Source organism: Marmota monax, unplaced genomic scaffold (genome assembly GCF_021218885.2).
Source record: "Marmota monax isolate L192 unplaced genomic scaffold, Marmota_monax_Labrador192_F-V1.1 WCK01_AAM20220418_F8-fsc00139, whole genome shotgun sequence".
Lineage (NCBI taxonomy): Eukaryota > Metazoa > Chordata > Mammalia > Rodentia > Sciuridae > Marmota > Marmota monax.
Genome location: NW_026695226.1, coordinates 4,751,164 through 4,763,884, shown reverse-complemented (window position 1 = coordinate 4,763,884; position 12,721 = coordinate 4,751,164). Strand labels below are relative to the sequence as shown.

Here is a 12,721-nt window from a genome sequence, read left to right as displayed (position 1 = left end):
AGGAGATGAAAGATAGCATATTGAGTATTAGTATTTCTCATTGCTTCCTATCCCACCCTCCACAACCAAGAAAAGGGAGAAAAAATAGACCAAATGGAACAATATAAAGCTGTGGACAACCTTTTTAAAAATTAGATCCTCTGGACTATGATCTAAATGTCTTGTGATTGTTGTGAATAAAAACCCAAAATGACCAGCCTTGCCCATTGCACCATTTTGTGATCTCTTGATAGAAATTCATTCATGCAGAGAGAGCTAAGAGAACAGTTTGGAAGTCTTCCTGAAATGACCTGACCTAGCTTAGAGACCTATTCTGCCTGAGCATCTCATCCTACTGTTGTTGAAAATGACTGTTTATAGATCTGTTTACTTGGTGGCATGCTATTCAGTGGCTCTTGCAACCGTTCATTATTTCCTTCAGTTGCTATAAATAACTGGTATTTCCTCTTCAACAAAAAAGCAAAAAATTCATCCCACTGGGAAGCAAATTGATGGGCAAATCTAATATAAAAAACATATTTCAGAACAGAATACAGCCAGCTGCTAGAAGAATTCCTCATCTTGGTCTCTGGGCAGTATCATTGAGAAATGGAAAAATATAAAGCAAGACGACACTTCACTGGCTGAATTGTCTGGGAGGTGCTATGCTCATGCAGCCTTTGTCTGGCTTTAGTGATGGAAATGGTCTTTCTGGGGGAATAAGGCATGCTTCTGTCCCTTTCTGGCTCTGTCTTGTAGTGCAAGGTTCATACTGTCTAGGGGAACAGCCCTTCCCAAACACAGGTCTGCACTGATGGGACTAGAAGATAATTTGAAACACTTCCTTCTCTTTCTTTTCTCCTTTTTATTGTTGACTTCTTAATCTTCCAAATTAGATGAAGAAAGGAGAGATGTAGTTATTTATTTAAACAGCTGAAAGGAGCTCTAAAACTGACTGAATTTGTTTTTTTTTTTTTTTTTTTTTTTTTTACATTGGGAAACATGTAGTTCTGTCTTCTGTGGTATTTTCGGAATGGTCAATTAATTCTCACCAGTGGCTTAGTGAAAACTTGAGCTGAGTGCTTCAATGAGAAACTGTTTATGAACAACATTTCTGATCACAGTGTGACATGGATAGTCTGAAAGCATGATTTTCTTTTTCCATTTTCTAGACTTGCTTTCAGAGTTAATTTGCATCTGTAGTGGTCTGATAGGGGTCAAGACAGGTGAAGCACATGCTCATTCCAAGAGGACCAACTTCATCAACACAGCCACTGCCTCTCTGCTGAACAGAATGATCTGTGCTCTTGAAGTAGACAGGAACACACAGAGAACTGTTTGAAGGTTGGCACAACACAGTCAGTGCCCAGCTCTTTTTGAAATGAGAAAACATGAAGACAGAAACTCTCCCCTTGACCTTGCTTTTGTACAGGTGGATCTCTAAGATATCATCTGGTATGAAGAAACTGCCTGCCTTTGTGCTTTGGAACCATCCAGACAATGATCATTCTCTGAGTTAAGGGTCAGTCACTCCACACTTTATTTCTTAGGATATTATTTCCAATTAAGAGAAGGTATTTTCAGAGAAGCTTTATCACTATTACCAATAATCCAGATAATTATTCTGAAGGGAGTTTTGTGCTTTGGTCTCTAAGCCTAAGAGAGGGAGAGCAGCAAAAATTTTTAAAATCATGCTCTCCCATAGAAATAAAAATCAAACCACAAATATAATTTAAAATTAGCTAGCAGCTACTTTAAAAACCCAGGAAAGAAGAGGTAAAATTAATTTTAACAGTACATGTTATTTAAACCTTTACACTCAAAATATTATCATCTCAATAGGTAATCCATATAAAATATTTTGAATGTTTTTGAACCTCACTCTTGCTGCTGTTAAAAAATCTCCTTGCAGCCAAGTCACATTTTAAGTGTTCAGTTGCCACACATGTGGCAGCAGTTATTGTATTGGACAGCCTGGCCATTAAATGTCTTAACAGACTGTGCAGATCAGGCCTGGGCCATTCCTGAGTATCAGGAAGGTCTGAGTTTCCATCCACCAGACATTTTGGAGCAAATATAACGGATGTGTCTGGAAGGTCATGGAAGGTCTAACTGCCCTTCTTCCACCTTAAACACCCATTCTTACTCTTAAGTTTATGATTTCACCATCATGATCTCACTACTTCATCTTCCCTGCCTGCACCCCATTTCCCTGGAGACTTTCTCCACACAGGAATTTGTTAAACTGTCACTCATTGTTTGGGGACCTGTGATAAATTCCTTCTGGTGCTCTTAGTTGGTCTTTGAAGTTTCTAATTCATTTTAAAAAAAAAAAGTAAAAATGGTGGAATGATAAGGGAAGTGGATATTGATCTCAAGATTTATTGAAATTTGTTTTGTAAGTAATTTGACTAGATAATTATTTACAGGGCTCTGATCAAGAATGTTATAAACGTGCCTGCCTCATGTTTAAGAAAGCAAGCTACTGTGCTTTTTTTAACATAAATATTATTATTTACTGCTTACTGATAGAGAAATGCATATCAACAGATGGAATTAATCCAGAGGTGACTCTTCCATGGAGAAAGTAGATTGGAACTATTGTGGTACGATTTAATTTTCCTTAAAAGTATATCCTAAATCTAACCAAAGTTCATCACCCTCCCAGCCCAACTCACTGAGCCTCTATATCATATAGGGTGCGTGTGTGTGTGTGTGTGTGTGTTTATATAAACATATAGCTCAGATCTGAACCCCTAATCATGCAAAGAAATGGTGGCCTTTCAAGCAGTGAATGCCACAATGATCAGAGAGAGATGGAGCTTCTACCACATCACCCTGAGGTTGTCTCTCAGCTTCAGATCAGACTAGGGGAGGGGTTGGCACCTCTCAAATTAAGAAGCCAATAGCCTCATCACCCAAGGATGTAGAGCTTTCCCACAGTGGCCCTTCAAGCTCTTCATGCATTGTCCCAGAGTGAGAAAGGCCATGGGGAATGATCACCTGTCCCTGCACCTGCCTCTCTGCAGAACTGTTCCAAAACACCTGGCACAAGGCTGTTCTGTGAGTAACCCTTGTATATTGGATATTCATAAGCAAAAATTTAAAGATACCCCCTCCAAAAAAGTCTACTACCCCCCTACGACTTTCCTGGAAGCATAGCAAAACAAAAAGGAGAACAACAGACAGAAAGTAGAAAAATAACTGATAGGTTTTACTGAACTGAATCAGTGAGAAATGTTAAGCTATGCTTCACATCAGTTAATTTTCCACCCCATCCTGACATTTTTCTTGTGTGTGGTCTGCTTTAGTCCCCAGTTACCTGTGCATCCTCCTCCTTCCTCCTCCTTGAAGGTGTCATGAAGTGACACAAGCTTAGCTCTAGAGGGCACATTATATTAGTTTCCTATAAGAAACCATCACCACAAATGAGTTGGCTTAAAACAACACAAATGTTTATTACCATTCTGGAGGTCAGAGTTCATTCTAGTCTCATGGGGGAAAAATCAAGGTGTTAGCAGGGCTGCATTTCTTCTGATGGCTTTGGGGAGAATCTCCTTCCTTGCCATTTCCAGCTTCTGGAGTCTATCTGCAAATCTCTACTCAGGAGCCCACATCATTTCAACTTCTGCTTCCTCATCACAACCCTTTCTCTAACCGATTCTTCTGCCTGCATCTTTTAAGGACCTTTGTGATTATATTGGACCCACTCCAGCAATCCAAGAAAATCTCCGTATCCTCAAGATCCTTAATTTAATCACATCTGTAAAGTCCCTTATTTGTAAATTAACATATTCATAGGTTTCAAGGATTTACTTTACTTAAATTAGGTTACATAAGGTAACATATCCATAGGTTCCCAATCCTTGGAACATTTGTGTACCTGCCACACACGTGAAGGACCCTACAGCCAATGTATTTGATGCGGAATTTTCTCTTCAGGGTTCCTGAGAGTGGTTTTCTGGTTCATTGAAAAAATTTTTTTTAGTATATTTTTTTAAGAGAGAGAGAATTTTTTAATATTTATTTTTTTAGTTTTCGGTGGACACAACATCTTTATTTGTATGTGGTGCTGAGGATCGAACCCAGTGCCCTGCGCATGCCAGGCAAGCGCGCTACCGCTTGAGCTACATCCCCAGCCCGGTTCATTGAAAATTTATGATGACCAAGAACACATCCTCAGAAGCTGGGGTTGTATCTCAGTGGCAGAGTGCTTGCCTGGCATATGTGAAGCACTGGATTCGATCCTCAGCACCACATAAAAATAAATAAATAAAGGTAAAAAAAAATGAAGGAAAAATAAAAAAGAACACATTATCAGATCTCCTCTCAAAAACTTTTTTCACATTGGACCATTCTCCCTCCCTCTTCTATCCACTGGTTTGAGGTTTTTTGCTTAGAACTTTAAGTCCTTTCTTCATATTGTCTGTAGCCTGTATGTTATCATTTGCCATTTCTGTTCTATAAAGAGGGTTCCTAGAACTGAAATCAGTATTTCATGACTTTTTTGATCAATGCACAATAATATAGGGCTTACACCTTCCTTGCTGAAGTCACTTGTAGTGAGAGACAAGGCAGATTGTTTCATCTTACCTGATAGCTATTCTCACTCTGGTGATTTTTTCCTGGATAAAGTGGGGTTCTAATAATACTTTGGACACATTTCTTTACATCTATGCTTCAGTTTTCTCATCTCTAAAATGGAAATAATAGTGCCTTTTTATAAAGTGGATGTGAGGATTTAAGGAGAGGTTCTACTTCTAGTGCTTCACAAAATACCTGACCCACAGCTGGTCCTCCCTGAAGTATGCTGCTGCTGCTGCTCTTACTAGAAGGACTCCCACTACTGGCTGAGTCGCTCCCTCGTCTGAAGTGATGAGTACCAGAAGTGTTTCAGATTGCAGAGGTTTTTTTGTTCTTGTTCTTGTTTTTTATTTTGGAATATTTGCATAAACTTTACCAGTCATGTACCCTAATTTAAAAATCCAAAATCAAATCTGAACCTTGATGTTCAACTCTCAGGGTTTGCTTCTATTAGTGGAAACCTTGTGCCTGCTTAGGTCAAGCTATTAATCAACCCTTTGGACTGAAGTCACTGAAGTCTTTTGACTGTGTTCCCATTGCTGTGGCCTTATCTTCATCTTGTCTGCAATATTTTGAGAAGCCTTCACGTGTATACAGGTTTCCCAACTAGTGGGCCTGCTAATGAGAGGAGAGTGTCATGCACATCAAATTTACAGAGTAATAAATTTGAGAGGTGTGAGGTGTTAATAAACATTGTCGGGAAAATAGCTTTTCACACTGGTGCCATGACTCCATTTTATACTCACTTTATGGTTTCTCTCCTAATTACCCAAGATGCTTTCCTAACACCACTTGGGCTTATTAGTTTACTCCAGAGCTCCTCAAGTGCATCAGTTTTAATTAGCACTTGTTTCAGCTTTATCCTTTTGCATATTTTGGCAGAATGTGGCACCTTGGAACATAGCAAGCCGCAGAATTCCTGGAGAGAAGCATATGTAGAATGTCTCCCAGGAGAAATATTCTTCTTGTCATGTGCTTATTTTTCAAAGAAATCTTGGTTCAGTCTAAAAGATTTACAGAAGATAAGAGGGCTTACAGGAATGGTGACATTTGAGGAACAGAATATTAAAATAAAGCATCTGTACAAGGTTTTCTAATATATGGATGTCTTCTATTCTGGAAGCTCTTTTGTAAGTCAGAGAAAGGATAGCATAAGAAAGTCACCTTGTCCTTCCCAAGGACAGGTGTCCCTCCACTGTCTTGTCTGTAACTTTGCTATTAGTTCACTCTCATTTTGATAATGGAAAGACCTGTGTAGACTAATGTCACAATATAGCAGTAACAGAGAATAGAACTTAAATCTCCTTATTCTGATTATCCTGTGACCCTGCAGCCTTTAGGCATGCTTGAGTTCACAGTCTCCTTTGTAATGAAGATACAGGAGAATTCAGCTAATTTAGAAGCTAAATAGACTTTGTGGATTGGCATGAGATTCTAGTGTCATTTATCACCTTGCTCCTGTGTTAGATCATGGCATGGCTTACTTTGGTCTCTGATGTTCCCATGAAGATCATTCTCATTAGCATGTTGAATTATAACTCCTTCTCTGCCCCTATTCGACATACCCTACCCCTTCTCTCACTTAAATTTAGCCACATTGTTCAGTGCGTTGTATGTTTTACTAGTTTATTAAAGACCTACCTTTACTAGAATCTGCAATGTTTGCTTTATTCACTGCTTAGAATAGTACATCTGGCACATAGGAGGTGCTCAAGAAATAGTTGTTGAATGAATACATGGAAGAAAAATTGTGGGACACTGGCAGTCATCTCCCTGCCTTCCCTCCTTTGGGTCTAGCCTACAGACGTGAGAAAACAGGGTACCTTGCAGACCTCCCTCATCCCTCTTGCCTTTGCTGAAGTCAAAGTAGATGTGGCCTTCTATCAGAGGAGTGAGGAAAACACTCTCCCAAGAAAACCCTAGTCCTTCTTTTGCAGGACAACCAATCCCTGTGTAGTTAGACAAGCTAATTATTCATTATGAGAAATTCCTTAGGTAAAAATCCCTATAGCTATGCTTCCCATTAATCAGCGTCTGGTTTATACTTTGCTTGTGAGATGCATCACCTACTTCAAGGACCAAAATAATTTTATGGTTTTTTTTTTTTTTTTTTTTACCTGCCACATCTGTTAATGGGAAACTGATGTCAAGAATGTCCTTCCAAGCTCCTTACTGACTGGTATGTGTGTAGACAGCACACCAAAGTTCTTTTTTATTGGCCTAAGTAGCTTGATTTGGATGACAAAATTTGCAAGTCTGCTCTTCATTCTCTAGTAGAATTTTTAAAAAATAACCTTAAGGGTGTGTTTGTGTATGTTTTTTAAATACACACACACACACACACACACACGGGCCCTTGTATCCACAGATTCCACATTCACAGATTCAACCAGCGACGAATCAGAAACATTCAGAAAAATAATTGTGTCTGCATTGAACACATAAAATTTTTCTTATCATGACTCCTTAAATAATACAATATAACAACTGTTTACATAGCATTTACATTGTATTAGATTTCATAAGTAATATAGAGATGATTTAAAGTACCTGGAAAGATGTGTGTAGGATATATTCAAATACTGCACCATTTTATAGAAGGAACTTGAGCATCCATGAATTTTGGTGTGGACCAGAGGACCGTTAAACAATCTCTCATGAATACCGAGGAACATCTCAATAGTAATAAAATGAAATGGATTATAAAAAAAAATCTAGCAAACTTTCGAAAGTGACTGGACCATTCATTAAAACATTAAAAACATGGAAAAAGTTAAAACAAAACTTTCAAAGCATATATAATATTTTTTATTAATTAATTTATTTTAAATAGGTATGTATGACAGCAGATTGCCTTTTGATTCACTGTACATAATTGCAGCACAACTTTACATTTTTCTGGTTGTACATGGTGTACGTTGCACCGTATGTGCAGCCATACATATACCTAATGATGTCTGACTCATGAAATGTGTTAGTTTTGTCCTGGACTTATAAATTTATCACTTTCCCAAGTTGGTTTTATAAGCTATATAAGAATACGGAAATTCATAAGCCAGAGATTTCTGTATCAATTGTTTCCACTATCATGCATTTTATATACTCTTTGCAGAGGGTGGTTCAGATTTAATACTTACTGGAACTTATTCAATTCGTTTGTTTTATGCCCATCCGTTTCCTAGTCAGCCCAGGTCATTTGGGAACGATGCTATCATAAAAGCTGGTTTTCGTGGAAGACAGTGACTAGGACACTGGGATTGGAGAGCTGGGGTACTTTGTTAAACACACTTTGATCAGAAACTTTTATAACTCTCACAGTTGCAGACATGTATGTGGTTATTTTTCTTTCTGGTGATTTGCCTCCTAATGGAAGGTTTTTCTCAAAGAGTGTTACTTTTAATCTTTCAAACATTTGAAAGTTATAATAAATAAGTTCGGCCCTGCCATCTCACCAACATTGATCTTCAGAAACTTTCAAGTAGTAGTGCTTCATTTATGTATTTCTTATTTCTATCCACCCATGCCACTTAATTCTTACAGGAGAAGTTAAAAAAAAAAAGCATGCTTTTAGACCATTTGCATAAGTTTGCTAGTTGGCACAATGTTTTTTTTTCTTATAATCATAAGAAAAGGGTGGGGTTAAAAGGCATTCAAGTTCTATAAATCACAAATGGAGAAAATATAGATGGTTCATGTGTGCCTAGAAAATGTCGGTTTGAATCTAGGGCCTTACTCATTTGTTTTATAGCTTGATGGCATGAAATATTAAATTGAATTTGTGTGAGTGAATTATTCGACATCTGTGCTCATAAAGTGCTAATCTGGATTCTTCCAGCAGTGAGATCATTTTGTCTGTGAATTTTGGAAAAGATTTAAATTGTAACTATACTCTTTGCAGTCCTATCATTTTATTCCATTTAGGTAATTCTTCTACTCTAAAGTGCCTTTACTAAAAAGTAATAATACTGGTTTCTGTGAGCCACCTCTGCTAGGCTGTCATTTTGTAATCACACCTCGTAAATGAAATGAGGGAAATATTGACAAATGGTGAGACTGGACACCACCTTCCTCCTCAGTCCTGGTATTCATCTCTTAAATGCACATTTGTAGTATTGTGAGTTCAGACTAGCAGAAGTTGGCTTTTATTCTTCTTCAGCACTGGCAGTGAGGGTGGGACCCTTCTTTTAAAGTACATTTGTACCTTTATATGTATGACAGTAAATTTTATAAACTAAAGTTTTTCCTGATAAAACACTATTACACTTCCAAATATATATATATATAAAACGTGATTTTATTTTTCATTTCCTAATAGGTGAAATGAGGAATGATTTATATATCACCATAGAAAGGGGAGAATTTGAGAAAGGAGGGAAGAGTGTGGCCAGAAATGTGGAAGTTACGATGTTCATTGTAGATAGTAATGGCCAGACCTTAAAGGTACGTTAATACTGGATATTTTTTTGGTAAAATTATTCTACATAATTGCTTTAGCTTCATCTTTAATGTGATCAGTTAATTTCTGATTTGCAGTATTGTCTTCTCCACCCTGTATAGTTTTCTTGTTATATATATATATATATATATATATATATATATATTAGTTATACGTGGGCACAATATCTTTATTTTGTTCATTTTTATGTGGTGCTGAGGATGGAACCCGGATCTCACACATGCTAGGCAAGCTTTCTACTGCTGAGCCACAACCCCAGCCCAAGTTTTCTTTTTAAAAACTCATTAGGATGCCTCTCAAAAATGAAATAGAAAAGCAAAAAGGCTTTTATTTTATTGTGTCAAATATTTTCTTCATAACAGTTATTCCTTAAGTGTAATATTTATTTGTGCTATTTAATTATTCCCCCTTTCATCTGCCATGGTTTTGTATAAAACACTTGTTCTTTGGCAGTTGGCTAAAAAAAGTTGGGGGGAGTCATATTTAATCTTATAAATTTTTTTTACCATAATTGGACATGAAGACTGGGGTACTGCTTGCCATTTGGGGTAATAATAATAGGCTCCTTCATGGAAGAAGCATTTTTCCTGAAGCTCTTCTTTTTGAACAAGTAGATTGCCCTGTTTCTTTTAGTGTTGGCTGCTGGGCCCGGTGAATACCCGCTGGGACCATGAATGGGCTTTTGGCTTCAGCAGTCTGGGGACTTTGCCTCATAGTTGAACTTCCAGTGGGTTGTGCAGTTGTCCATCTCCCATACATCATCTGGGCACAGCATGCTTTGGAAGACCAGCATCAAATTAAACAGACACACCTTACTGGGCAGCAGCAAGTACAGAAATGATGTGGCAAAGAATGGGGAGGTGATTTCATATGGGGTGCTGTTTGGGGAACCCAGGCAGAAAGAGCACTGATTGGGTGCCACTTTAAAGAGACTTGGATGGAGCTGTCTTTAACCTGCATGTTTCCTTTGTTAGGATTTTATCTCCTTTGGCTCTGGAGAGCCTCCAGCTAGTGAATACCACTCCTTTGTGCTTTATCATAACAACAGTCCCAGGTGGTCCGAACTGCTGAAACTGCCTATTCCTGTGGATAAGTTCAGGGGCGCACACATCCGCTTTGAGTTTCGGCATTGTTCCAGTAAGTGTTTGGTGGGGTTGGTTCTGTCGCTGTATTGTGTTGATGTGTGTGTAGTATGTTCATTTAGCTGTAGTGATGATAGGGGGCTGATCTGCAGAAAGAGTGACAAATGAGATTTCTGGAGGGAGGAAAGAAGGTGAGTGGGAACCCTGAGAGGGAATTGGGCTCACTATTTGAAGAGCCAAAAACCTTTATGGAAACAGAGAAGAAATGAGAGAAGAGGGGGAAAAAACTGCAGGAAATCTGCAGATTCTCTTTAAATTGATTGCTTTTATAAAAAGCTCACCGCAGTCTAGAAAGATTAGATAGAAAGGGAGACAGCATTAAAACTTGGATAGGTTCCGGTCTTCAGCAGTCCTGACCAGACTGGTAGCACCAAGAACTGATCCAGCTCCTGGTCAGAACGGCAGAGGTTACTCAGAATCTTCTGTGCATGTTCATCCACTGGTAAGCCTGTTAGTCTTGAATTGATGTCTCATTTGTGTATATCTGCATCCCTGTTCAGTGTCAGATGATGTCAAAATGAGGATCAAATAATGTCAGCCGGAAAAGGTCTTTCAGATAATACAAAGTAATAGCCTCATTTACAGATTTAAACAACTCAAGACAGAAATGTTACCAGATTTATTCATGTGGACATTACTGTCCATGAAGTTGTCATTTCCTGGTATCTTTATTTTAATTCTCTTATATTTATTACCACACTCTCAAACACCCTCCATACCCCCACTGAGTCTGACCAGGAATCTTCTGATATTCCCTGTGTCCCTGAAATGTATGGTAGACAACCCTAGAATATACAGTGTGACAGGAGAAAGTTCTGGTGAACTTGCTTTGAGAGGCATATAGCAGGTGAGAGGTACAGGAGAATCACAGTATTAGAAAAGTGGCAGGCTCCTCTCCATTCTGTGCATCTGCAGTCTCAGGGCACCATCAAGAGATACATGGCAACTTCCCCTGAGGGATACTATAATTCAACCAGTTCTCTTCTTCAGGAAAAGGAGAGGACTACATCTGTGGCTATGACTATGGCATATTTCATAATTGGTGCAGAAAGCTCCATAAATTAAATTTTGTTTTAGAATGCAGGAAGATGGCTAGCAGAGTCTCACTAGTCTTTCAAATTCCCAGAAGAGTTTCACATAAAGGACTTGAAATGGGAAAATATAAAGGACTTAGAGTGATAAAAAACTGTTCCTTCCACTAGTCTTTTTATCAATTCTCACTTGGACCTAATATGAGCTTTGAGCTTTAAAGCAAGAAAAGGGTAGAGGAAAATAAAGGTGAAACAGCAGGGAAAGGGGGAGAGCGTTTGGAGAAAATTATTGTAATTCATGACTTGGAAAGCAGAACAAAGGCTGTTTTCAGTAAAATCTGTTAAATCTCTGCCCTCTCATCCTGTACTTTAAACATTGCTCACACATTTGAGATTTTTTAATGTTCATTATTAAAGTTCAAAAGAAATAGCAAAGCATAAAGAAGAAAAAATTACCATAATCCCATAAACTACACATATCCACTGAAATTATTTTATCACATGGACATCAATATTTTTGTTTGTTCAAAATATCATTTATTCATGAAGTGAATATTTATTGAATACCTACAGTGTACCCTGAGCACTTGACTGGGTGCTGGAGATGCATCTATGAATACAAGATTTCCCTCTCATAGAGCTTTCATTCCAGAGAGGGTAGATGAGGAAATAAATACATGATACATTAGTCTCCCCATAACCACAGTTTTAGTGTTTATGATTTCAGTTACCCAGAGTCAACCTCAGTTCAAAAATGTGAAATGGAAAATTCCATAAATGATTCATAAGTCTTAAATCGCTTGCCATTCTAAGTAGCAGGATGATATCTTGCACCAGTCCCATCGTATTCCACCTGAGTTGTGAATCATCCTTTTGTCCAGTGTATCCATATGATATATAATACCCACCTATAAGTCACTTAATGGCTGTCTCAATTATCATATTGACTGTTTTGGTCACAGTGCTTGTGTTCAGTCACCCTTATTTTACATAAATGGCCCCAAAATTCAAGAATAGTGATGCTGGCATTTTAGATATGCCAAGCAGAATATATAAAATGCTTTTCTTAAGTGAAAAGTTAAAAGTTCTCAGGAGGGAAAAATCATATTCTAAGTTTACTAAAAATCTATGGTAAGTTATTTTTCTAAATCTTGCTGTATCTAATTAAAAAACTAAACTTTATCATAGATCTATATGTATAGGAATAAATAAGACATATGGATACTGAGTGGTGGGTGTAGTAAAGAAGGCTAAATTGAGTTTGGGGGCTAGAAAGTGATAGTACTATGTTGCTACTTTACGTAAAGTGGTCAGGGAATACCTCTCTGATAATGAGGTGTTTAGCAACAAGGTAGAAGTGGTAAAGGCTTGAGCTATTGGGGTGTCTGGGAAAAGAATATTCCAGACAGAGAGAATGGTAAATACAAAAGACAGAAGCTTGAAACACACTTGGCATTTTCTTTTTTGTTGGGGAGGGTCAGGTACTGGGGATTGAACTCCGGGACACTCAACCACTGAGCCCCATCCCT

General features: G+C 38.0%; 1 protein-coding gene across 4 annotated transcripts in view; it reads left to right on the top strand.

Moving 5' to 3' along the window:
* Nucleotides 1–12,721, top strand: part of Dock4 (dedicator of cytokinesis 4) — a 457,617-nt gene that overhangs the window by 286,348 nt on the left and 158,548 nt on the right. For all 4 annotated transcript variants that reach the window (XM_058576081.1, XM_058576082.1, XM_058576080.1 and 1 more), the window contains exons 14-15: nt 8,879–9,003; nt 9,994–10,156. In XM_058576081.1, coding sequence (XP_058432064.1) covers nt 8,879–9,003; nt 9,994–10,156 — 288 coding nt within the window. The remainder of the gene's footprint in view (nt 1–8,878; nt 9,004–9,993; nt 10,157–12,721) is intronic.